Here is a 26,839-nt window from a genome sequence, read left to right as displayed (position 1 = left end):
GCTGGGAGCTGGACAAGGAGATGTGGAGCACCCCTGCCTTAGCTGGGGATGAGCGGGAGCTGGACAGGGAGGTGTGGAGCACCCCTGGCTTGGTTGGGAACAAGCAGGAGCTGGACAGGGAGGTGTGGAGCACCCCTGGCTCGGCTGGGAACGAGCAGGGACTGGACAGGGAGGTGTGGAGGACCCCTGGCTCGGCTGGGAACGAGCAGGAGCTGGACAGGGAGGTGGGGAGCACCCCTGGCTCGGCTGTGCAGCACCAAGAGCACAGTGGGACCAGCTGGGATGGGACAGTGCTGCTGCCACAGGCAGCAGGGAGGGATTGCCCCGAGGAGGGGGCACAGAGCTCACTTTTGGCTGCCACCCTGAGCAGTTTCTGTGCAGGAAAAGCAGGGGCTGGGTTCGGTGTGTGGCCACCTCCAGACTCTGCACCACCTTTCCACGAGGCAGCTGAAATGCAGCTCTGGGGCTGGGCTGAGCTCTGCCTTTGCATCCTCAGCCTGCTCTGAGCAGGGTCAGGGCAGCCTCTGGGCACAAATCCCATCCCTCTGGTCATGCCAGGGGTCAGGGAGCAGAGCAGCAGATCCACAAACTGAACCAGCCAGGGATTATCCAGAGTTTCCTGTCCACGGTCTTTGCAGAAGACCTGAAGCTGACCTGAAGAAACGAGACAGAAATGTGATGCTTGGCGTGGGGAAGGTTTTGCAGTCCCTGCTGAGTGAACTCTTTCAAGAGGTTCATCATTGACCTTGGGATTGCAGAGCTGTCTCAGGGGTCAGCTGAGCCCACGGGCTGATGTCTTTCAGCTGAACCTGTGCCTCCCATTTAAAGCCATGACGCCCTAAAAGGAGCTTTTCTGGTCAAACGGGGAGCCTCATAAGGCTGCAGAAAAAACCAGACTGAGCTTTGCCAAAAATGCGGTGAAAGGCACGAGCTGTGGCAGGAGATGGGCCAGGAGAATTTTTTCCTCGATGTAGTAAAAAAAGGGTGGCAAGAGCAGCAGCAGCTCTGCCAACAACCCACGGCAGGGCCCGGTGAACCTTTCCTACCCCTGTGTGTGTGCTCGGGACTCGCTCGGGGCATTAGAGGCGCTGTCAGCCCCGGCCACCCCGAGAGGCGAGCACAAGGCAGCGCCGCTGGAGCCGGCTGCCTGCCGAGCCGAGCCGAGCCGAGCCGAGCTGAGCCGAGCCGAGCCGAGCCGAGCCGAGCCGAGCCGAGCCGAGCTGAGCCGAGGTGAGCTGAGCCGAGGTGAGCTGAGCCAAGCTGAGCCGAGCCGAACCAAGCAGAGCCGAGCCGAGCCGAGCCGAGCCGAGCCGAGCCGAGCCGAGCCGAGCCGATCCGAGCCGAGCCGAGCCGAGCCGAGCCGAGCCGAGCCGAGCCGAGCCGAGCTGAGCTGAGCCGAGCCGAGCCGAGCCGAGCCGAGCCGAGCCGAGCAGCTCTGCCAGCCCGAGCTGGGCAAGGCTAAAAACAATAAATACGACCCGGGTGGAACTGAGCTGAGCTGAGCCGAGGTGAGCTGAGCTGAGCCAAACTGAGCTGAGCTGAGCTGAGCTGAGCTGAGCTGAGCTGAGCTGAGCTGAGCTGAGCTGAGCCGAGCCAAGCCGAGCCCAGCCGAGCTGAGCTGAGCCATCAGCTGGAGCACGGGGCTGCTTGTCAGGATTCACAGACAGTGCTCAGCACTGGGCAAACCAGGGACATCTCAGGGCTTTGGCTTGGGAAGGGTCACCCCGAGGAGGGTGTGAGGGAAGCGGCTGGGACAGGCCACCCCTCTGGGGGGGCTGGGGATGCTTGTCCTACTCAGCTCCAAAGCTTGGCTTTGGGACAGAGGGACAGAGGGACATGAGGGACAGAGACACCCACACCTCTGGGGGCACAGCTGGGCCTCCCCACGGAGCTGCTGCTGTTCTGCAGAGCAGCAGGGCTGCAAAGCAGCCAGGAAAGCTTCTGTGGGAGAGGTTTTGCACATCAGCCCCTGCTGCAGCCAGGCCTTCTGGAGTTCACAGTCTGCTCTCTCCCAGAGCTGCAGGTCGGTTTTGGGGCCAGCAAAGGCAGCGGCAGGGCTGTGCTTCAGGCAGCTCTGGGTGGGAAGGGGGGTGTGGGGTGGTCACCTTCAGTCTGGAGGGGTCTCCTATCCCAGGACACAGCTCGGTGGCCCCAGGGGAGCCAGGAGTGGGCGAGTGCCGGCGGCTCTGGCCAAGCTGGGAACTGCATAAGCTTTTCTGTCCGGAGGTGGGCTGGAGCTCAAGCCTGCTTCCTTTTCCCTGCCAAAGCATCTGCTGTCCTGCACACTTCCCTTCCCCCTTCCCTGCAGCGTTTCAGGCCATGGAAATGTTTGATGTGATCCCCCCAGCACAGCTCCCTGTGGTTGGATTCTCTGTGGTTTGACATCCCTCCTCTGGCTGCCTGGAGGTGACCTTGGCTTTGCAGTGCCCTTTCGCACCGGAAAACCAAAATATTGCATTTCAGAATTGCCCAGACGGGTATTTCCAATGAGCTCACAGGAAAAGGAGTGGTTCTTCACAGCTCCACCACCCCGGCTCTGTGAGCAGCTCCAGCTGGTCCCAAGCTGCTTTAATAATCAATAATTTATTTGGCTGGAAGTGTCCCCAGACAGGTTGGGATCCCACAGTCCTGGGGCCAGTGGGTCTGGGTCCTGGGGTGATCCCTGCGGTCCAGCTGTGGTCCCTGGGGTCCAGCTGTGATCCTGTGGTCCAGCTGTGCAGCATCACAAATGTGACAATTGGGTGTAAGAGCTGTGAGTGTGCAGTGTCCAGAGAGGAGCCTCTGAACTGCTCCAGGCACAGCAGATCATCTGCCCTGGCCAAGGGCAGGACCTGAGGTGCCACCTGGGAGGTGGCTGTGGGGGAATCATCTGTGCTGACCACCTGACCCCTGCAGGGTGATCCCTGCGGGAGCTGGGGATGGAATTGGAAGATGATGCCATTTGCCAGGTCAGACCTGGGTTTAAATGCTGCTCTGTGTCTGCACTGTCCCATTCAACCTCTGCCAAGGTGGGTGGCACAGCCTGCAGCAAGGAGGGGGCTCCCCTTCTCTTTGACCCCCCTCAAAACCCCTCCTGAATCTGCACGGGGATCAGCAAGTCCTGGGAGGTGCCTCCTGCTGCTCCTGCCGTGCCCAGCTGGCTCAGGCACGAGGAGCCCGCAGCAGAAACCCTTGTGGCCCTCCAGGACAAAGGACAAGCAGGGATGTCCCCCTGGCTGGAGACCTGGGGTGGGAGGGGGCAGCTGGAATGAGGAGCACCAGGGAAAGCGCTGGCACAGCAGCACCAGTGCTCGGGTGTGTGTCTGAGCTGCTCAGCACCCTCATCCCGGCAAGCCCAGGTTCCCTGTGCCAGATCAGGCCCTTCCCTGAGCAGGCATTGTGATGGAAAAGCTCCTGAAGGCCCTGTGAAGTCACTGAGCCTCGCTCTGTGGCCACGCTGGAATGCACTAACCAGGAGTTGTTTTGAGGTCAGAAAGGAATAAGTTGTTTGCAGACAATTGATGTTGTTATTAAAAACATCCACGGCACAGAGGAGGGGGAGGGAGGTCCTCTTTCCTGTTTGGGAAATAGTTTCTCACTGCATCCATCAAACGAAAGAATTCTGTATGAAAAATTAATTTAGAAAAAAAAAAAAAAAGTTTCTGGGGCACACGCGCCTGAAAATGAACCACAGCAGGATCAGAGGTTTGGCTCAGAGCTGCATCCCAGACTCAAAAGCCAGATGAAAACCCAGGACTGCTCCCAGGCCGTTGCTGGAACTGGAGGAAATGCAGTTTCCTTCAGAGAAATGCAATCTCCTCTCTGTAACTTTTGGGCAAAATTCAGGAACTGCAGCTGAAGCCCGGAGCAGTCTCCCACTGAGACAGACTCCGTGTGAGCCTGGAGCAGCAGCTGGACTGCAGGAAAGGGGGGATCACCTACAGAGAGGAGCAAAACCCTCTGGGATGAAGGGATTGGGCTGTCACCCTGCCCCACGCCGTGAATCTCCCAGCAGCTTGTCCAGCCCTGTCCTGCAGCAGTGAGATGTCACCTGAGGGGTCACCCGAGCAGCAGCCACACCTCATGGCAGTGTCCCACGAGAGCCAGGTCACTCTTCAGCACCACGTGGGCACTGGCACAGGGCAGGCCTGGCCCAGCTGTCCCTGCTGCCAGCCACTCTGCAGGGTCACACAGACTGTTCCCACGGGAGGGACAGGAGGGAGGACGCTCTGGACAGGAGTCAGTCCCTGCAGCATCCCTGGCAGGTCAGGTTTAAGCTCTGGGCGTATTTTGGGATGGGAATCTGTTCCTGGCTGGTGCCAGGATTGGTGGGCACGTGGCTCAGGTCCTGCCCGTGCCCAGCTGTGCCATGGCCCTGCAAGCCCCAGCCCGATCCCTCCTGCAGGGTGACCAGGGACCAGCACGGTCCTAGGACAGGATGAAGCCTCCCCTCATGGTGGTGGGACTGCCTAGGGCAGTTCTAGGGTGGCACAGCCCAGGGTCTGAGCAGCACGAGCACATCTCTGAGCATCCTCCTCACTGAGCACATCTCTGAGCATCCTCCTCACCGTGGCCAGCGGTGCTCCCACCCCGATTCCCGGGAATGTCTGCAGCTCAGCAGGCCCCTTTGAGACCAGCCAGGTCTGCAGCCTGTGCCGGCAGTCAGAGCTAATTGCCCGTGATCCGCTAATTAAAGGGTCCCGATAAAATCTGCCTGCCAGGCACGGGAGGTGTGGTGGCCCCAGTGTCCCCCAGGGCAAGGGAGAAGGTGGCTGCTGGGACCCCCAGGGCTCCATCACGCCCTTCCTCCTCCCCTGCCCTCAGGGGTTGTCAACACCTTTGCCTGGGGCTGGGCCGGTCTCTCTGCTGCAGGTGGGTGTTGGCAGCGACCCTGGGGACAGCTGGGACCTGGGTTGGTGGCAGTGGCTGCAGGGCCACAGCCCCATGGAGAGCATGGGGCTCAGGAAATGTGGGTGATGGGGTGTTGGGAAAGGGGGCACAGAATCCTCCTCTCCCCCCAGGAAACATACTCCCAGGCATTCCCGTTCCTCAAGTTTGGCCAAAATGAAAAGCAAAGACTTCCCACCGCTGAAGCAGCCTTTGCTGCCCTGCAGACTGGGCAGGTTTATGTCTCTGAGTGTTCCTGCCGAGCCCCTCTCCACAGACCTGCCCGGTTTCCAGGAATGCTGCCCCATCCAGGGATTTCCCATCCTCTCCAAGCAGTCCTGCTCCTCCCCGGCCCCCCTGGCTGGGAGAGAACAGCAGCGAGGGCCGGGCTGGCCAAGGCAGTGTCCCAGGCATGTGCAGGAGGCTGATCCCAGCAGAAAAGCCGGGAAATCCCTGTGTTTGACCAGCTTTGATCTGGATTAAATCCCTCAGAGACAAACAGCCACAGCCTTCCTGGGGCTGTGTGTTTTGACTTGAAGCCATCAAAGTTTGCCCTGAGCGACCCTGAAAAGGGAGCAGGCAGCTGCAGGCTCTTGGCTGGGCAGGGAGGAGCTGCTGCAGTTCCAGGTGTGTCAGCCTTGCCCGAGGGAGGCTCTAGGGTCAGATTTGGACTCAGGATTGAGTAGGTGTCTGCCTGTTTCATCCTTGGTGCCCTGGGTCGGTGCCCCACAGCCCCTCGGGGCTGGAGGCAGGAGCTGTGTCCTTCCCGGGGTGTCCTTGCTGCTGGCAGCGTGTCCATACCCACCCACTCCCCTTGGCCTGCACCACCAGGCATTTCTCCCTCCAAACGCTCGCTTAAGAGAAATGAGGGGAAACACAGAAATCCCATGGCAGTCCCAGGGAAAGCGAGGAGGGGAAGTGCCCTGTTCCAGATGGGTGTGGGACCCCTGGCTGGCAGCTGCTCCCTCCAGGGGAGGATAAGGCCTCAGATATTCTGGATTTGGGGTCAGGATGTTGGACACGGGCAGTGCAGGACGTCCGTTCCTGCGTGGGCTCGTGGTGCTGCATTCCAGGGAGAGCCCACCGGGGATGCTGAGCCCAGCAGGGCTGCCCGGCCTCCCTGAGCTAGCCGAGCCCGGCACAATCGCAATCCACAATTCTGCCCAGAGCCTGTTACAGAACACCATTAACAGTAGCACAGCTGCCCTGATAAGGCAGGATAAGCCTGTCAGCTTTTGATAAAACCCCAATCTCCAGGAAAACAGAACACACCGTGCCTTGTCGGGAGTGCCTGGACCGCCCAGCCTGGCCGGAGCAGAGAGCCGCGGCGAGGGGGCAGCGGGGCAGACAGCTCGGCCCAACACCTCCCTGAAATACCCGATAACAACGGGCATGTCAGCCTCATCAGCCCGAGTTTTCCTTCCCTCGCAGATGCCCCGATAGTGTCCCGGAGATAAGATAGCTCTGTTTACCCAGGGCACGCAGCAGAGCTTTGTCCACAGCCCCGAAGGTGCGAATATCCCTGAGCAAACACAGCTCTTCACACCTGTGGGGCTTTCCCAAAGCTGCCCGGGTCCAGCTGACTGCGGGATGGGAGCTGGATGCTCACCCTGTCCTCCACCATGACCCGTGCTTGGACTGGGTTGCAGGATTAGCTCAGGTTTAGGAAAACTTGGAAGGGGAACTAAAATCCACCTCTGCTGAGCTTTCCCAGCTGGAGCTGAGTTTTTGTGTCATCCAACATCACTCTGCAGGTCCAGACAATTCTGACTCCTGTCCCCCAGAGCTCTCCGCCTTTGCGTCAACAAAAGCCTCCCAAGGTCCCTCTCCCTACTTCCAGAAAGGGAAACTGAGGCACAGTGGCGTTAGGCCAAGCCATGGCAGGGCCTTTCCTGCATCCTTGGAGCATCTCCTCTCCAAGCACAGAGCAGCAGTGGCTGAGCCCAGGCCATGGGGCTCCCGGGGCAGCCCCGGGCCGAGCTCTCCACCCCAGCCCTGAGCTGCCAACGGCTCCCCTGAGCCAGCTGGGCTCGGAGAGAAACCAAAACCCTTCCCGAGAGCCCTCATCTGTCAAGCCTGGCTTACTGTCTGGCACCTCGAGCGGCCAGGCTGAGGTTTGTCACTCACGGGAGCGGCAGCACATCCCGGGGAGAGGCACGGGCAGGAGCAGCTCCCAGAAATGTGTCACAAACCAGGGGGACCGTCCCCTTGGAGCCTCCTCCCCAGGGCTTCTGTCCATGCTGGGATTTCTGGGGTCTGCCTGCAGGATGAGGTGCTGTGACCCTCTGGCTGGGGATCCCCTGTTCTGGCTGCCCCTGGATATGGGGTCTGGGGGTGTGGATCCACAGCTGCACTGCCTGGGAGGATGAAGCCGTGGGGCCCTGCAGAGAGGAGGGAAGGCAGCACCAAACCAGGGCTGGGGAGAGGACAAAAGGAGAGGGATGCAGACTCCAGAGGGAAATCTGTGGGAGCTGGCCTTCAGAGAAGTGGTTTCGGTGCAGTGGCACCGTGGTGGGGATGCTGCTGCGTTTGGGGAGGGATGATGAGCCCCGGGTCGTGCCCAGCTCCGTGCTGGGCTCTGGCAGCTGACACAGGGTCCCTTCGGAAGTGGGGCTGGCTGGGGCTGGTTTAACAATTCCCCTGGTCCTGCTCCAGAGGAGATTGGGAAATGATCTGGGGTTAAAACAACACATCACGTTCCTGAAGGCTGCTTGTGAAGAGGAGCCCGGCACGGCCCGACCTCACAGGAGGCTGAATTGGCAGGGAGCGGGCACGGGAGCAGCTTCACTTTGAGCTGGGTCTGCTCTGGGGGAAGCACAGCCTGAGCTGGTTTAAAACCGCCTGGCTTTGCTCTCACCCTGCCGTGGGAAGCACGGCCAAGTTTCCCAGCTCCCTGGGGCACCGATGGAAGCAGAGCTGAGGCTGTTTGTACCCCTGGCCCTTCTGGGCTGAACAGTTTTAATCCAGATTTGAAAAGCCTCTGACTCTTCACCAGGCTGGTTGCGTTATCAGCCTTGTGCATTTTGGGTAACCTTTGCTCCCAATGAGCAAATTCTTTCAGATCTGCTTGTGCTGTGGCCTTAACGCTGAAATGGCTGATCCCTCCCGGGGCAGAAATGTAGGAGGCTTACAGGAAAATGTCCTGGAGGATCACCTGGAGCTTTGGGGTGCTCAGCCCCACCACTGCCCTCCTTTTGAGATGCAGGGTTCTGGTTTTACAGAAACACAAACGTACTGATGAGAGCAGGCACTTGGGGGCTGGGATGAGGATTTGGGGATTTGAAAAGCGTTCCCTCAACCTGCAGCAGCTCAGAGCTGTCCCGAGGTCGTCAGGCTGGACAAGAAACAGCAAGGTGCGGGACAGAGAGAGGAGAAAGGTCTTGGAAAGCACCCCAGCCCGGAGCAGCTGAGGGAAGCTGCTGCTGAGATCGGCACCAGATAAGAGGGAAACCACAAGGGCAGAGTCTAAGTGGGTAAATTGTTCCCAAGTGGATTCCCCTCCACTCTAAATAAACACTGACACTTCAGGAGCACCTTGGAGCTGGGCTGGGGGCAGAGCAGGGCCTGGGGGCTCTGTGCTGTCCCTGATAACCCAGGGACTGCAGGGCGAGCTCTCCCATCAGCTCCTGCCTTTGAATGGCATCTGGATGAGTTACGGGATGCAAACAATTCATTTCAAAGGATTGACAATCTCAGGAGACTGGGCTTGGATGGTGAAATTAAACAAAGCAAGCTGATGACAGGCTGGTATCATCTCCCAGAGTGAAATAAAGAGTTCACTTCTTGACATTTCCCTTCTTAAAAACGGAAAAAAAAAAAGTATTAAGCTCTTTCCAATTGGAGATTTATCTGCAAACTTCATGCACAACACCTGGTTTGCACAGAAAATCTCCTGGTCAAATCTAAATCAAATCCCGGTCAAAGGACATTTTGCTGCATGTTTTAAGCTGCACCAGGGGAAATTTAGGTGAGATATTAGAAAAAACTTTGTTACAAAAAGAGTGTTTGGGCATTGGACTGGGCTGCACATGGAAGTGGTGGAGTCACCACCTCTGGAGGTTAAAAAAGCCTGGATGTGGCACTCAGCGCCGTGGTGCAGTGACAAGCTGGTCTTGGGTCAGAGGCTGGACTCGATGATCTCCAAGGTCTTTTCCAGTCCAGTTGGTTCTGGAAAACTGTTCCCTCACTGTCCCAGCAGGACCTGGCTGTGGGAGGAGCTGGCACTCAGTGCAGGACAGACAGAGGACAGACTCTGCCCATGCCACAGAGCAGCCCACAGGTGAGGTCCCTGGAGCTCCATCCCAGCGCTCAGAGCCAGCTCCTGAGACTGGCTCCTGGTGAGGCTGAAGGCTCCTGGTGAGGCTAAAGCCTCCTGGTCAGGATGGCTCCTGGTGAGGCTGAGGGCTCCTGGTCAGGATGGCTCCTGGTGAGGCAGATTCCTGGTGAGGCTGAAGGCTCCTGGTCAGGCTGGCTCCTGGTCAGGCTGGCTCCTGGTCAAGCTGGCTCCTGGTCAGGCTGGCTCCTGGTCAGGCTGGCTCCTGGTCAGGCTGGTTCCTGGTCAGGCTGGCTCCTGGTCAGGCTGGCTCCTGGTCAGGCTGGCTCCTGGTCAAGCTGGCTCCTGGTCAGGCTGGCTCCTGGTCAGGCTGGTTCCTGGTCAGGCTGGCTCCTGGTCAGGCTGGCTCCTGGTCAAGCTGGCTCCTGGTCAGGCTGGCTCCTGGTCAAGCTGGCTCCTGGTCAGGCTGGTTCCTGGTCAGGCTGGCTCCTGGTCAGGCTGGCTCCTGGTGAGGCAGATTCCTGGTGAGGCTGGCTCCTGGTGCGGATGGTTCCCGGTCAGGATGGCTCCTGGTGAGGCTGGCTCCTGGTGAGGCAGATTCCTGGTGAGGCTGAAGGCTGATCCTGAGGCAGCTGCCAGAGGAGCTCCGGCCGGGAGAAGGCTCCGCTCCATCTCAGGGCAGCGCTGTCCCGTCGCAGCACTGCGGAGGAAGCGAGAGCAATTTACAGCCCATTTCCAGGCGCTTGGAGTCCAACCGTGTGTGCTGCACCAGGGCAAGGCCGGCTTTGTGCTCCCATCCTGTATTGAGTAAGAGCGCTTTTGTCTTGGGAGAAAACGCCTTGGGTGAGAGGCTGCCACAAATCCCAGCATTTCAATGCAGCACAACGGCCCGTAGGTTCCTCCTCCACCCCACGGCCTGCTGATGGACCCTCGGCTGCATTGGAGGAGCCACTGCAGGTCACTGGACATGTCCCCGAGGAGTCCAGCAGGGAACACACAGCTCAGCTGGACCTCGAGGGCTGCCAGCAGCTGTTTGCCACGTGTGCTGCCTGGCAGTGGGGAGAGCTTCCCTGCCCAGAGATTGTTCAAATCTGGCTCAAAAGCCGAATATCTGGGAGCTGTAAATCTCCCAGGAACAAGTCTTGCTCTTGCCCCTCTGATGCTTCCTGTGGGGGCCAGAAACTCCATGAGAACAGCCAGGAAATAGCTCGGGAGGTGCTGGTGCTCCAGCCCAGGGGGGAACCAGTACATGTGGAAAGAGTTATGGAACTCTCTCCCTCCATGAAATGAATCCAAGCCTAGGTCAGACCCTTGTCCAGCAGGTCAAGCTCCCAGTGGTGTCTGTGGCTGTTGGGATCAGTTGTTGGGATCAGCTCCCGTGGCTTGTGGGGCTGGAGGATGGAGGGGCGGCCTCAGTGCCTGGTGGGCAGAGGCTGCTGGGCGCTCTCCAAAGGGATCTGGAGCTGTTGGGAGGAGTTTTGGTCTCACCACACTGCAGATAATTGTGAGTGTTGATAATCAACCCTCAGCAGCTGATCTGACAGGACTTGTTCTTTCCTCTTTGGGGCCTGATCTGTGAACAGCTCTGGACTTTCTCCCTGGACCTGCTCTGAAAAGCAGACACCACATTTTGGGATTTGGCTGTGCCAGGCTGTCCATCTGCTGCCCACTTTGGACGGGCAGTGTTTGATCTGGCTCCGGGTGCTGATGGCTCACCAGGGCATGCCTGGTTTGCCCCTGTTGTCACTGGGGTGAGGGCAATCCCAAAACCTTCATGGGTTCAATCTGCCCAGCTCTGCTGTTCTGCATTTGCTTCTCTTCCTCACTGCCAGCCTCTGCCGGAGCTCTCTCCTCCTGCTGGTGGGGCTGACAATGGCCATGGCAGGGCAGGGCTCCACTGCAGTGCTGGGATGGAGTGAACCTCAGGCAGGAGGGATCAGGGTGGCACTGCCACACTCAGCACCTGAGAATCCACCAGCAGCACAGCAATCCCCTGGCCCATCTCCACAGGCCTGGTTTTGGGCTTGGTTTGGGCAGTGAAAATCAGATTTCCAGGGAATTCAGCTGCAGCTCTCCGACAGCTTGGACCAAATGTGCCCCCATTTTTCAGTGACTGAGAAATGCAGCCAAGGTTGAGCAGCTCATCTTAGAGACAGCAACAGACACATCCCTAGCAGAGAGCAGTGTTTTTCTTTTTAAGCCTTGGCTTCAGACATAAGGGCAATAGATTTTCTTTAAGGAAATAAATCCCCAAATTTGTTAGGGTTGGCACAGCACGGGATTTTTCACTCGCCTTGTTTCTCATTTCCAGCTGAATCATTTTAGCAGGGACTTTTCTAGAAACGCTCAGCCTGACTCAGACACCCAGTCTCAAACACTTCAACCCAAACACTGAGTCTGGCTTTTTTTTATGGAAAAGAGAATGAGGGTCTTATCCTTGGGAATCCCAGGCGGGTGTCAATGTTCTGTTTCCAGATGCAGTGTCACAGAGAGCTGTTACACTTTGCAGAAGCAGCACTGACAGCGGGACATGCCCAGGGCCTCTCTGTCCCTAAGGCATCGGGGGATTTGGGAATTGGCAAAGTGGGAAGTGAAGGGCACTTGGGCTGTGCAGCCTCCCCAGGGAGGTCCTGAGTCACTCTGATGACATCTCCTCCAGAGCTTTTCCACAGAAATGCCATTCCTGAGGATTTTCAGGCACGGAGAAGAGCTCTGGTCCCCAAGCCCTCTCTGTGCCGAGGGGGAGATGTCCTCAGAGCGCTCCTCCCCAGGCTCCCGCTCCCTTGCCTCTCCTGCACTGGCAGTGTGGCTGTCCCTGCTCTCAGGTGGAGCGGGGTCAGAGGCATTTGGCCTCATGAGGAGTGATCGGAGTGTGAGGGGCTCCCCAGAAGCCCTCAGCCCAACAGGGGTGCCAGCAAGGCTGGGGCTCTGCCTTTCCTCCCTCCCCCCATCCCCACTGGCTGTTCTGCAGGGCAGCTCTGTGGCTCTGGCCCTGGGGGTGATGCTGGCCACAGCTGCATTTTTGTGGTGTGTGCACACACTTCCCTCCATCCCTGAGCTCTGACTGGCAGGAAAACCTGGGCCTGGCGCAGCCCTCGTGTCTGCCCCTGGCAGCCGCAGCGCCCCTCGGATTTCCCCTCGCCTGAGGCACCCCAACCCACTTCCAGCCTCCTCTTACTCAACGCTCAGCTGCTCACCCAGATGGATTTTCCTGAGCAAACCTTTTTGTTGGGTGCTGGCCAGCTGGGGCTGGGGTGGCTGGGAGGGCATGGGGATGCCTGTCCTGTGAGCAGAGCAGGATCTGAGCCCTCAGCCCCTGTGGCTCCAAGCTCCTGGGGCCACATGTGGTGACTCAGGACTTCACCACTGGTGTTCATCCTTGCTTGGCACAGACAGGAACCCCCTCCCAGTCTGAGGTCACCCAAACCCCTGGGAGAGATCCCTGTAAGGCCCACCAGGCATGGACAGAAACCCTCTCCCAACTTGGGGTCACCCAAAGCCCCAGGAGAGATCCCTGTGAGGCCACACCTGGAATCACTCCTGGGCACAGCCCTGGCAGCCTGTGCTGGACTGCTGGGGCTCTGAGAGCTCATCCACCACCTCCAGGTTTGTGCCCAGCTGCTCCAAAACCCAAACCAGTTGGCAGTGGCTTGAAGGGACGCTGTAGGGACACGCTCCTGCTGAGGACACCTGAAGGGACACTGCAGGGACACCTCCTGCTGTCTCCTTGGATTTCTCTCTACCTCCACTGGCTCTGGCTGCTTCACCTCTGTTGTCCCTGAGGGTGTTCCCTTGACACTGTGGTCCCCAGAAATAACATGCCTGAAGATATCTCTAGGGATTCTCTGGGAGCAGAGTCCCCCCCAAGATGGGCACAGGCAGGGGGTCCCTCTCAGGGACTCTGCAAGTCAGGATTTCTCCTGCAAAAGAGAAATAGTGGCTCAGGCTGAGCTAGCAATTTTCTGGGAAAAGAAAATTTGTTTGGGAAAAGGATAATTTTAAGGAGACTGAGACTGTTCATAAATTCAAGTCAAATTTAGAGATTACTTTCAGTCTCTGGATTCTTCCATCCTCCCCTTTTCCTTCCCCCCTCCCCCGAATTATTGTTTGCAAAAATTAAAACAAAATGTTTTGGGGTTTTCGTTTGTTTAAAAAGCAATTTGCATTTTAAAAATTGCCAAAATATAAGCTTTGGGAGGGTGGGGTCTTTTGAAAGGGCAGCATTGTCATTGCTGAATGAAAACCACGGAGAGGAATGCGTCCTGGGAGACGCAGGGCGCTGGGGACGTGGTGGCAGCACAAAGACCACAACCACAGCTCCCAGAGCACAGCCCCAGCCTGTGCCTCCATTCATGTCCCTCCTTTCCTGCTCCCACGTGGAAAATCCTGCCCACCTTGGCCTCCTTGAGGGATTCATTTGACCAAGTCGCTGGTTTAACACGGAGAAGGTTCCGCGGTGTTTTCTCCGCCCGGCTCCAAACCGCAGCTTTCCTCTTTCCCTCTTCAACCTTTCCACGTTTTGGAACATCTGTGTTTAAATGAAATCTGCTTAGCCAGAGCCGGGCCTGGCAGCTCAGGTAGGGATGCTCTGATGAAGCTCTGCACATCTGTGCACAATAAAGTCAGGGAACAAAAGGCTTGTGAGGTCCTTGGCAGAGTAAGGGAAGGAAGAGAGCGGGAGACAGCAGGACTGGGCTCAGCGGAGCAACTGGAGCCAAAACCTTTCCTCGCAGAGCCCTCAGCACCTGGCCACGTTTTGCTCATAGCTGGGTCTGCAGGGGTGCAGGGGTGTCTTCTCCACCAGGTGCAAAGCAAAGCTTGAGGAGCAGACATGATGCCAATCCTGGGAGGTGACTTTTATTACAGCCCTCAAAGGCGTTCATAGAAAGAAAAAACGGGTTGCTAAAGAGCCACTTGAATTCAGGGAAATTCAAACCAAGAAGCAGTGGCAGAAAATTAAAGCCAGGCCAAGTCATGTTAGGAACAAGGCAAAAGGCTCCAGCACAGCAGGGGATTAACCTCGGGCCGAGCAGAGGGAGGGCGGGAGCTGCTTCCTGAGCGCCTCTGTCCAGGGAAAACGTGGCTGGGGAGCCACACGCCCCGGGGACACGCACGGATCCTGAGCGGGATCCAAAACCACCCGACCTGCTGCTGGGGCCAGCCATGTGCCCAGGCAGAGCCCACTCTGCACCTCCAGAGAGATCCCAGCACGGCAGGGCCCAGCCCTGTCCCCACGAGGGCTTCGTGACGCCTGGCTGGGACATTTCTTACATCGCCCCAGTTCCTGCATCCCCATGTGCCATTGTCAGGAGAAATGGGAGGGGGATTTTCCTTCAGTCCTTCCATGCCTGTGTGCCATTGTCAGGAGAAATGGGAGGGGGATTTTCCTGCAGGCAGAGCTGCCAGCTTGCCCTGGCTGGTGGCCCGCAGTGCACAGCACTGGCCACTCCAGCCCAGGCACTCAGGGTGGACACAGGACACAGTAATTGCAATTAAAGCCGTTCTCCCTAAGTTTGGCCCCTTTTGAGTGCAGAAACAGGGGGATCGGGAGGGGTGGATGTTGGAAAAGCAGCCAGGTGTATGGGGTAGGGAGGGAATCAGTGCCCAGCTGTTTCCAGCTGTTTCCAGCTGGTGCTCTGGGAGTGGCAGCAGCCAACAGAACCAAGGCTGAGCTGCTGAGCCAAAAGAGGCTGAGAGGTCCCCGTGGAGGGGTGGCTGTGGCTCCCTGGATGCCTGTGGGGAGCTGGAGGGAGGCTGTGCTGGTCATGGAGGCTGTGCTGGTCCTGGAGGGTTTATCCCCCAAGGCATCCGCAGTATTTAGGTCGTTGACTCTGGATGAGGACAGGGCTGGCTGTTTTGGGGAGCTCCTTGCAGCTTCTTGTGAGGTTCAGCTTCTTCCCTTCTTCAGGATTTTCCTGTCCCTGGGACACCAATGGAAAACTGATCCTGGGAGCAGAGCTGGGAGGAGCTCTGCATACTCCACTTATTCCTCCACATTCCTGTGCAGCTCTGCTCTGGTGGCACCAGTGGAAACGTTAGCAAAGAACTCGAGAAAATCCCCAGAGTTCTGTTTTCCTGGCTTTGCAAAAACATTTCTGCTTATCAAGCAACCCAAAGAAATGTGAAGATTTTCACTCACTCTTCGTGTGGGCTCAGCTTTGAATTTTAAAAAGGGATTTGCCAATGCAATCTTGCAAAATACTCCAGTGCCAAGTCCAGCTCTCCGAAAATACAAGTTTTAGGAGGAGGTGAGCTTTCATTCTCCTGGGAAAACATGAATTTCTGACAGATTTGAGGGAGAGCTAAGGCTTCTGTGAGGCCATGCCACTCCCTGGAGAAATGTCCTTTCATGTGGGTCAGCAGGGACCAAGTCCTGTGGGTTGTGGCACCAAAGGCAGAGCTGCTCATGAGCCTCGAGGCTGTGAATGATGGAGCTGTGCCCACGTGGTCACGACCTACAAGAGCCCTCAGGCTGAGGGATTTAAATTTTTTTTCCTCTGTTTGAGCCGTGCCCAGAGGCTGTGCCATGGGTACAGGTGCTGCCTTGGGGGTTAGGTGTGGCCAGGAGATCATCCCCTGTGTCCCAGCCCTGTGCCCTTGGGAAGGCTCTGCCCTGAGGGTAGGAACCAGCCCTGAGTCCTGCACCTCTAGGGAAAGGGTTCAACCTTGCATGGTCACCTCTGTAAAACAAGGGCTGGGAATTTCAAACCCCCACGTGCTTCCCAAAAGCTTTGCAGTGCACTCTGCAGGGCAGGAATCACCTCTAAAACCCTTTGTGCGGTGGATCCGTGGTGTGGGCTGGGGCTGCTCAGCACGTGTGGGACGAGGAGAAAGCAGAGCTGAGCAGCTGCTCCAGCAGGGCACGGCAGGCTGCTCTTCCTGAGCTTTCCATGGAGGGGGGATGCCTCGAGGGGGGACACACGAGCGCCTGTGCGTGCTCCCGTGCTGCTTTCGCCGCTAAAAGCGCAGCTCCAGCGCGTGTGGGACCGGGCCAGACCTGACACGGCCGTTCCCTCCGGAGGCAGGAGCGCCGTCCCGGGCTCCCTCACAGTTGTGTCCTGGTGGGGAGATGACAAAAGCTCCCGCAGCCTGCTGGGCTCATCCCAGGACGGCCAAACCGCGGCTCGAAGCCGTGGCTCGGCTCCGTGGCTGGAATCTCTGTCCCTCACGCCTGGCCAAGCGCTCCCGGGCCGCTCCTGTCACCATCAGCACGTCGGTGGCCGCTGCTCCTGCCCTGCCAGCCCCGCTGGGGACGTGAGGCTGGGCCTGTCCGTGTCAGCCGAGGAATTCTGATGGCAGAGCACGGAGACAGCGCTGTGTCCCGCGGGGGGCACGGGGATGGGGGTGCTGCTCTCCCCGAGCCGCCACGGCGTGTCTCAGCCGGGGCTGGCTCCCGAGAAACACTCCGGGGCTGCGCGGGCGTTCTCTGGGCTGAAATTTGATAATTAAGCAAATACAGCGTGGCTTTGTGTTGGGAGAGCACCATAAGGTAAACAGGAAGGAATGAGGGATTAAGACGTCTCTGCTCTGAGGGAAGGTGACAAGGCCGGAGCTGTGACACCTCCGTGCCGGGGCGAGGGGCCCAGCTGCGGGCTGGCATGGCACAGCTGCATTGTTCAGGGGTGAAGAGCAAATAAAAGCCACGGGAAAAGAAAACAAGCTATAAAATTCTCAGCAAAGCACAGAGCCCCAGCAACTGCGTCCTGATGGCCCCGTGACAGCTCCGGGGAGAGGCGGGCGAGGGGTCGAGCTTTTGAAGTCCCGGAGTTGTCCTTTGCAAAGGCCCCCTGCTAAAACAGGCTCGGTGTTGACTTTAGGCTGCATATGGTGGAGGAATTGGACAGCTCAGCCACAGCAATCAAAGCAGGGGGCACCTTTTGGGATTTGGCTAACTGGGTGTCAGGCCGGGCTGTCCCAGGTGGGATGGGGGATGCAGGGGCAGAAATGAGGAATTATCAGCATGGTCAGGGCTGCAGGTGATGGACAGAGCCTGTGGTGTGGAAAGCTGAGGGAGAAAGCAGCTAGGAAGGTCTTGGAACGGTATCCAGAGCTCAAACGTGTGTGTCAGAGCTGGTCAGAGTGGGAAACTGGGAAGAGTGGGCAGGTGATGGTGGAAATTCCTTCCCACGGGGACCGAGGAAATTCCTTCCCACAGGGACCGAGGTGCCAGGGAATGGGGGTCAGTTTGGGGGGCCTTTGCACTGAGCAGTAGCAACACAAAGTGAGAGTGGATGAGAAGGGAGATGAGCGGTGCTTCCTTGGGGAAAGTGCTTGTGACAAAGCTGAAGGTGCCACAGGGGTTTGTGTGCTCTGTCCTCCGACCATGGACGGGCCCCTGTCCTCACAGCCCCCTGTAACCCCCACTGCCAGCAGGGACAGGCAAAGCCGCAGTTAATGCCAGTCAGAACGGTGAAATGTGGCCTTGGCAACCTGGTTTTGCCCTCCAAAGAGCTGGGAGGGCAATGGCCCGTGGCGGTGGGCTCACCTCTCAGCAGCTGGCGTCCCACAGCCAAGGTGCCACCAGGGCCTCGCCGTGACCCCCCGGTCTGACAGGGCATCCCCGAGGGGGTGGCAGCAGCTCCCCGGGGTCGGCACCTCCCTGTTTGGGCACAGATGGTGACAGCGTCCCCTCTTTGCCTCTCCCAGCCTGCAACTGCAACCTGCACGCGCGGCGCTGCCGCTTCAACATGGAGCTGTTCAAGCTGTCGGGGCGCAAGAGCGGCGGCGTGTGCCTCAACTGCCGGCACAACACGGCGGGCAGGCACTGCCACTACTGCAAGGAGGGCTTCTACCGCGACCTCAGCAAGCCCATCTCCCACCGCAAGGCCTGCAAAGGTAGGGGTCACCCCAGGGCTGGGGGGATGCCCCGCTCCTCCTTCCCCAGCCCCTCCTGCCGCCCCGCTCCCGCAGCTCTGCCGCTGGCCCAGCTCCTCCCGCTCCTCCCTCTCCCAAACCCCGTTGAAATTGCTTTTTTTGCCGTTTGGAATGGCTTCTCATGCCCCCATGTTCCCTGCTGTCACCTCTGCAGCCTCCTGGTGAGGACACGGCCACCCACGTCCCCTGCCATCACCTCTCCCCCCTCTCCCCAGCCTCCTGCTGGGGACGAGCCTGTGGAAATAGAGGCCCTCACTGCTGAGGAGGACTTTGAATTATTTCAGGGTTTATCACTTACAAATGGTGCTTCTTCTGCTCCTACGTGGTCATCACTCTGCGAGGGCAGAGAAGGGCACAGAATCCCAGGTATGGGTGAGATGTAGAATTTAAATCAGCCTCCCCCAAGCCCCGTCTCCAGCTCCCACCCTTCAGGCAGAGCTGAGCCCACGCACAGAACTTGTCACTCCTCCGGACGAGGAGAGAACAGCAAAAGGGGAAACGAGTTTATTTTGAGCTCGGAGTATTTTGAGGTTTCCTCGTGTGGCCGTGGAGGCGAGCTGGGATTCAGCTGGGGCGGGAGCAGCAAGAAGAGCAAATCCTGCAAATGAACCCTTTTTACTCTCAGCTGCTGCTGGAAGAGATGGAAATCCTGGACCTGAGGTGCAGTGAAAGGAATCAAGCAAACATTCAAAAGCCAGATTAGAAATTGCTGGGGTTTCCCACAGAAATGCTCCGCTCTTTTCTCTCTAAAGACTCGTTTCAACAAGAAACGGAAAGCTTTTTGGCTTCAGATCGGTATTTTTGGCTGGGAAGTTTTGTGTCTCCAGCATTTTCAATTTTTTTGTTTGTTTTCTGTTCCTTACTGAAAACAGACATCTTTTGCCATAGCAGAAAAGAAATCCCTTTTTCAGACAGTCCTACTCCCCCTTTTGAACCTTGTAAAAACGATTCCAATGAGATATTTTTTGATATTTCCCAGGTGCTCATTCCTGCTTTTCCCAGCTCACCTCTGGCAGCTGCTCCTCTCTCCTGTCTGTCCCTCCCTTGCTGTCCCCTGGCCCTTCAGTGTCACTGACACCACTGAGTCCTGCCCAAAAATCTGCCTGGGTGGCACCTGCAGGTGGGAAACCTCTGAGCCTCACTTTCCCCAAGAGAGCACCAAGAAGACATCACTGGCCTCTGGAGGTTTTCAGGCTGAGTTCCCCACTTGCAGGATCCTTCTCTCTATCAAATCCTCTTTGCAACTGCTCCCTTCTCCTGCTCTGCCTCCTGGAGCCTCTCCCTCGCTTGAAGCTGGAGATGGCCAAATCTCAGCTCTCCTCCGGGCGGGTTTGTGACAAACCTGTGCCCATCAGAGCTGCCAAACGAAGGTTTGTGGTAACTGTGCTGGGCATGAGCGTGATTTCCCAGCCCTGAGGAGTTTTGTGGGGGCAAATCCATGGTCCCTACAGCAGCAGTGAAGTGAAGCTCCCCTCAGCATCCCTTTGAAAAGTCCTTTTCCTGAGCTCTGTTTGTCACACAGTGGGGGTTATGTTCCCTCTGCTTTTCCCTCCTGACTCGGGGCTTGTGCTGAAATCATGGTTGCAAACGAGCAGGTTTAAACCCAGCCCTCCCATTTAACAGCTCCAGCCACCTCTCCATTGATAACAACATTCATTTAACCATCTCACCAAACCAGCACTCCCAGAGCCTCATCTCCACTGGACGTGGTTAAAATTAAGGAATTAACCATCCTGAGCTCCTGCCACCTCCCTCATCACTGCCTGCACCCAGCAGAACCATATTTTCTCTATGTTTCCTCTATAAAACCTGGTTCTTTAATCCACCACATCACTCTGATCGTGTCCCACACATAATAAATTTAAATAAAAGCATCTCAGAGAGCCCTGGTACCTTGGGAGCTGCTGAGGAGCTCGTGGCTCTCACCCACCCCAGCAAGGTCTCGGGTGATCTCGCAGCAAAGGCTCCGTGAAAGAGCTGCCAGAGGCATTTTTTCATTAATTCAACTCCATTTATTCAGCTAAATGACACATCCAGCCAAGCTCCTCTCCTGTGCCTTGCATTCCTCATCTCCCACTCCATCCCATGCACGAGGTGCCTCCACTCACAACACATCCAACATCAGCAAATTAAAGAGGCTGGAGTTGCATTGTTTGAAATGGTTGGTTTGGGTAATTATGCAAAAATATGACATTGCAGAGATTCTTGCACAATGTCTCCTTCTTTTTAACTTGGAGAAAAGGAGAATTCCACAAACTTTTGCACGTGTTGCAGGGCAGGGATGAGGCTCAAGCAGCAAAAGGTGAGCAGAAAGCAGAGCTGGGCAGCAGCCCCTGCCCAGCACAGGGCTGGTTGTGTTTCCAACAGCCAAACCTTTAATAATTGATGAATAAAAGACTTTTCTAATGATTGAAGTTGAGATGAGCAGTGCAGGTGAAGGCACAAGGAGCTGGGGTGGATGGCTAACAGTGATCCGGCCATGCTTCGCTCTGTGTTTGCTTCCAGTGGCTTTCCTTCCAAAACTGATAAAAGCCTGGAAGTTGTCAGTGGCCAGAGATGCCCTGGGACAGAGCCACAGCAGGCAGGCCGTGGCAAGGAGGCTGCAAACCACAGGCAAAGGAATTGATGACAGATGGAGCAGGGCTATTGCACGGAGTGGCAATGCTGGGTGCGTGCCAGAGCCTGCCAGGCTGCAGCTGGGCATGGAGCTGCCCGTGGAGGATGTGGCTGCTCCGGGTGGGTGGTCAGGCAGTCCCTGGGACACCGAGCCAGGGCTGCCCTGGCATTCCGAGGTCAGACTGCAGCTGATCCCTCCCCAGCACTGGGTCCTGGGCTGGAGGAGCCCGATGGTGCCACTGCTCCTGCTCCAGGGGGTGGGTGGGCTCATCCTGGCAGGCAGGGGGGCACAAAGGGATGCCCTTTGTCCTGGCAGACACATCCCACCCCGGTCCTGGGCACACCCCTGGTCTGGGGGCTGTGCTGAGAAGCAGCAAAACTCGGGGTGTAAGAAATTTCCATATTCATTTTTCAGATTCAGACAAGGATGAATTGTGCCTCTTTTCTCCCTGGTTTTTGAGAAATCACGGAGAGCTCCCAGCACGCTGAAGCCCTGCTTCCAGCTCCTTCTGCTTTCCCTCTGCTCCAAATGATGTTGCAAGTGAAATTCCACATCTGGGTCCTGCAAACCTCGTCCACCCCGCTCTGTCATGGGCCGCTGTAAATCAGGGCCCTGCTGTTGGTTCTTTTGATTAAACTCCCTCCTGATATTTGCCAGATTATTGGCACTAATGTAATTCCATTGGAGTGGAGAGTCTGCAGGGTTTTATAGCCTGGCTGTAAAACAGCTCTGCGCTTCGGGGAGAGGCTTTGCACACTTTTTGATGAAAAGATGACAAACGAGACGTGCTCTGAATGCACTTGTGCTGAGGCTGCCAGCACAAACCCCTCGTGCAGGGGCAGGATTTGGCACCTGGAGAGGTCACATTCATCAGGGCCAGTCTTTTGGGAGGAAATGGGATTGTCTGTGTGCCTGGTGCTGCTGCAGCCTGGGGAGCTCTCCAGCCGTGCTGCAGGATTTCATGCCTTGTGCAAGCCCCTAAAAGCACACCCAGCCTCCCTGCCCGTCCTGGCCTGCACCCACCCAGGGTCAAGAGCTGACACTTGCATTTTGGAGGCAGTTTGGGCTGGAGCAGAGGGAGGTGAGAGCTGTCCCCACGGGCTCAGCCTCCCGTCCTTGATTTCATGGGTGCACACCAAGGGTTTTTCCCCACCCAGTTGCAGACATTGAGTGAGGCAGAACCCAAACCCCTTTGGCTTTGGGAGAGCTGAGCAGAGCCCCCGGTGACAGGGACAGTGGCACCAGTCTCTCTCCAGTGACTATAGAGGGAGCTGCGTGACCAGCTTAGAGCTGAGAGCTCATTCCCTGGAGGTTGGGCCAGGGGAGATGGAACCTCTCTGTTCCTGCTGCTGGGTCCTGCTGGGAAGCTGGGGCACAGGAGGTGCCAGGGGGAACACCCACGGCAGACAGCAGAGTCTGAGAAGGGTGGCACTGCCCCCAGAGCAGAGCCTGAGAATGGTGCCACGGCCACCAGAGGTGTCCCACTGCTGGTGTCCTGGTGTAGCACAGGGACACCGGTCTGCCCTTGGTTCCAGTCATGGTCAGCGTCCCTCCAGCCTTGGAGATGTCCCCTGTCCCCACGGTCCCCAGTGCACACCTGGGTGGGGCAGACAAGCTCCCAGCTGAAGCGTGCCATGGACATTGGGGTGGCCTGGCTGGATCCCTGCTCCAGGGCTCCAGGGCTCCAGGGCTCCAGGGCCAGCAGTGGTGGCTCCTGCAGGGCTCTGTCCCCAGCCTTTCCTGGGACCAGCACAGCTCTGTCCCTGGGGTCCCCTCAGGAGGGGCTGAAGGGCAGCCTGAGGGAGATGCTCCCCTCTCCAGAGCTGCCTCATTTTGATGCCCATCCCTCGTCTAGATCAGTTGTGGTTTTAAGGCAAACTCCAAGGGAATACTTTCCAGGAATTCACCCCTGGGACTTGTCCTTAATGGTCAAACCTCCTTCCCTTCCTTTCCTCCTTTTGCTCCTCTTTAGATTCCAGCTGGAGCTACTGTTGAGAGAGGAGCCAGCCCGTGGTGCTGGCAGGGCTTGGGTTGGGCTTTTGAGTCAGGGCTTGGTCACCTCTGAGGAAACACATCCCTGGAGAAATTCCAAACTTTCCAGGCATTGATCTGCCAAGCACAGACTTCAATTTCTCCCCAGGACTGTGGAGATTCTCTTCCACTGCCACAAGAATGGTTTTCTAGTTGCATTTCCATCCTGCATTTGTCAGTGGCTGTGCCTGAGTCACCCTTCCCCACGGCCCCATAATTCCTGATATCAGTGCTATTGCAAGCCCTGAGAGCTGATTTATGGCTTCTGCATCTACAGCTCGTCATCACAGCCCCAGACACACACAGACCATCAGAGAAGGTTCTGGAAATGCAGCCTTAAGCTGTCCGTGCTCACAGGTCGTTGTGGGAATGTCCTGGGAGCATGGGTGGCTCAAGTGCCACCAAGTGTCACCTCCTCCGTGGCACTGCCACGACCCAGGGCAGAGCTGCACCATTCACCCACCTGGGCTGGAAGGATCCCAGAGAAAAGAAGGGACACGAGCATTACTGAGACTCTTACACTGTTCTGAGTTTGTAGAATGAAACCATGGAAAAGCAGTGATTTTTTGTTCAAGTAAGACTCAAGCTCAACACAAGGTATCTCCCAGCCCATGCCAGCTCTTAAAAAATCCATTAAAATCCACGTTTTAATGATGGATGAGCAGACACATCAAATTAGGCAGCTGCCTCTGTGTGAGGCAGAGTGGGCAGAGTTTGCTGAGTTGTGGAATTCAGGGCAGGACGCTGCTGAACCCATGAGGAGATGGAGGAGGCTGCTCAGAAGGAGCTGGAATCTCCATTGCCACCTGGAAACCACCTCAGCACCTTCAGAGGAGAGAGACAGCTCACAGCTGAGTCCTGAGCCCATGGCAGACATGTGGATGGCCCAGCTCAATAGGAAAATGTAGACAGCATTGATTCCCGGAGAGAGCCGGCCCTGCATTCCTGAAAAATCACATCCTGGCAATGCTGGTGCCCAGCAGGAGTTTACTGGATGAACTGGGGGCCGGCCACCTTCCAAACTGGGGTTTGGGTTTGGATTTCCAGCAGAGAAACATCCAGGAGCAATCCTGGAGGGCAGGTTGGGATGTGGTTTGTCAGAAGTGGTGACACAATAGAGGGGAATTTGCACCCTATTAAGAAAATAAAACCAGAATAAACCCCAGCTCTCCATTGCTGGTCTCAGACTAAGGACAAAAGTTGCTAAATTCACTTGCAAAGCCAGACCTTTCCATATCCACGAGACAGAGGAAAGAAAAGGAATAATTTGCCTTCCCCATGAATGTTTTCCAATAATGGAGATAATTTCCTGCTTCAGAACAGTTCTCAGGAGTGGAAAGTGCTTCAGGCTCTCAGATCCTGAGAATTAAACCCAAGCTCAGCCCTGCTCATCCCCACACTCGGGTTTTCAGCGTACTAAAGTGAAAAGGGGTTTTTTTCTGGTAGGAAAGGATTTCTTTTCCAGTTAAACAGATGCTTCTCAGAGCATCACTAATGAGGGGCTGGGAGTTGTGCCTCAGGAGCTCTCACTGGGATTTCTCCCTGCTCTTGGTGTGCTGGGGACTCTCCCCACTGTGGATGCTTTGGTGTCCCATGAGGGCTGTGCACACCAAAGGATCCTTTTCTGCAGAGCTTTTCCAGCTTCTCCCTCACCTTCCCCACTGCCTCCTTTCCCGAGCCTTGTGGCAACCTCATTATCTCTGAGACTTCAGCTCCGCTGCCAGATTTGATTTTTATTATTAGAGGGAGAATGCACTTGTAGGAACCTCATTTCCTCCAGAGCCAGGCTAAAAACACATCAGGAAGAGAAAAACTTTGCGTCTCTTTTTTTCCCTTCAATAACAGCCTTGCCAACCCACTCCTCCTCGTGCAACATCTCCCAGGAGGGCAGGGGGAGCTGGGCTCTGCTTTAGGTCCATGAGGCCACCGTGCCCCACTGAGCTGCTGCCCTTGGCCTGGCCAGAGCTGCCCCAGCAGCTCCAACATTTTTGGTGGAAAAATCAAAGGGATCACATCTCCACGATAAAACCCAAATTTTCCAGCAAAGTGGGGTGAAGGAAACCCCAAATCTTCATCTCAGCATCCTTGTCAGCTTCTCCAGCCCCGCTGGAATCACGTGGGAAGTGGAGCTCTCAGTGGACAGGGGAACTTCTAACAATTTTGGAACAAGGGAATTTTCCAGCGTTTGGGGGAGTGCAGCCATAATTGTCCCATTGTGTGTGTCACTAATGCCTGCCCACAGTGCCCCTGCCCAAAAAGTGGATTTACAGCCGGGGTTCCAAGGCCCCTCCGGATTAGCGGCGACTCCGGCTCAGTGGAGGCTTTGTGGCCCCGTCTGTTCCTTGTTATGGAGAAGACAAAGCCAAGGTCTGATCTGTGAAATTTGGCCCAAACTGCAGGGCACCAAAGCCCTTGGCTCCCCCGAGTGCCAGCCCAGGAGGGGAAACGGGAGAGCCCTGAGAAGTGGCGCGGGACAGGGACAGCAGGAGACACCCAGAGATTGTTTGGCTCTGCCCGATAAAAGGAGGAATTCATGTTCTGCTGGCAAGAAACCTTTAAATCTCCAGGAGAATGTGCTGAGGGACACCGAGCACGAACATGATCCTTTGGAGGGCTAAATGCAGCTCCCAGTGTGCAGACAGGCGGAGGAGCTCACGGCAGAGCAGTTAGTGGTTAATATTTAAAGTCATTATTGGTATTCAGAGTCAGCACAGAGACATTTCCACCCCTGCTTGTGCTTTGCAAACCAGCTGGGGCCAGACTGGGTGGGTGCACACCCAATTCCAGCCTCTCTTCCCCATAAATCCGTGGGATTTGCAGGACGTGCTGCCCGTGCTGGAGATGCTCTGGCAGTGCCTGCGGGCTCTCCCATCCCCACGGGAGGTGCCCAGAGCCAGCACAAACCTCTCCTCGGCGCTCAGGTGCACGGGCTCGGCTCAGGCTTCCCTCATGCACGGAGAAATGACCGGGATGGGTACCCAAAGGAAGGAGCTCTGCTTGTTTTGAATTGATTTCCCAAAGACAGGAGCCAAAGAAAAGCTGTGAAAACATCCTGTCCTCCTTGGGACCGCTTCAGGGTCACCTCTGGGATGGATTTCAGCTACAGGGAACACTCCAGGAATTCTCACACCTGGAGTTCCCTGGGAAGATGTGTTCAGATGGAGCAGGATTTAAAGTACCTGAGCCCCTAAAGACAGTGGAGCAGGAAAAAAACAACTCTACAACAAAAAACCTCACTTAAGTAATAATGCCAGAACCACCCCTCTAAATGCTAAACCACAAGGTTCAGTGAGACATGTTTGCTGCATCAGGATGCGTTGTTGAGGCAACAGGAGAATTTAAATTGAGTTTGTTTTGACATTTTGACAACAAACCTGGGTTTGTTGTGATTTTTTCCAGCAGAAGTTTTCTGTAGCCACTTTTTTTTCCTCCTGTTGAAGTCTTTGGAGGAAAGAAGGGAAACAACGAAAGGGAAGCAATTTTTGGCCATGATTCTGGAAAAGCATTTTAAAGCCTGGTTAAATATAAATGTGCACCTAAGGCGCATTGGCTACCTGGGATTGAATTTGTGCTTCAGACTGAGTGTGATTTCTGAACACGGGAGCCTTCACCACTGACTATTGCAAATTAAGGGTTTTTTCCCAGTTTCATGCATCGGTGGGTCCCTGCTCAGTCCAGAGGCTGGATCTGGAGCCCTGTGGGGTTTGTGATCCTGGCACATCCAGGGTGACAAGAGGAAATCTGGACACCCTGGCAAATCCAGCCTTTTTTTCTCGTCCGGGCAAAGGGTTTTTCATCGCTCTGAAAAGCTCCCAAGGAAGCAGCTTCCCCGAAAACAGGAAGATGCTAATTCTCCAAAAATGCAGATCTTTTCAGGCACCTTCTCCATAAAGGTCACACTTGAGGGGAGCTGAACCTGGAGATTTATCCCTCTGTTTACCTTTCACCACACGTGTGCGGGGCAGGATTAGCGGCTGGGAATACCTCCGCCCGAACACCGGGGGTGCGAAAATATTTGCATTTTTGTCGTGCTATTTGTCAGCCTTCAGTGGGGCAGAACCGTCTCAGAAAGTTCAACCACCTGAACTGAAAAACCGTGGGGTTTTTTTATCCCAAGCACGGCCCCAAGATCCTTCCAGGTGTTTTTTAGCCCCAAACCTGAGCTGAAGCACAGAAAG

General features: G+C 56.4%; 1 protein-coding gene across 1 annotated transcript in view; it reads left to right on the top strand.

Annotated features, from left to right (window-relative positions):
* Window positions 1-26,839, top strand: part of NTN1 (netrin 1) — a gene marked incomplete at its 3' end in the record, with an annotated part of 78,725 nt that overhangs the window by 28,285 nt on the left and 23,601 nt on the right. The window contains exon 2 of the mRNA XM_084218484.1: window positions 17,786-17,974. Within this exon, the coding sequence (XP_084074610.1) occupies window positions 17,786-17,974 (189 nt within the window). The remainder of the gene's footprint in view (window positions 1-17,785; window positions 17,975-26,839) is intronic.

The sequence above is a fragment of the Fringilla coelebs genome (genome assembly GCF_963513975.1).
Source record: "Fringilla coelebs genome assembly, chromosome: 19".
Taxonomy (NCBI): domain Eukaryota; kingdom Metazoa; phylum Chordata; class Aves; order Passeriformes; family Fringillidae; genus Fringilla; species Fringilla coelebs.
Note: the sequence above shows the minus strand (reverse complement) of the source record. Positions and strands in the feature narration are given on the sequence as shown.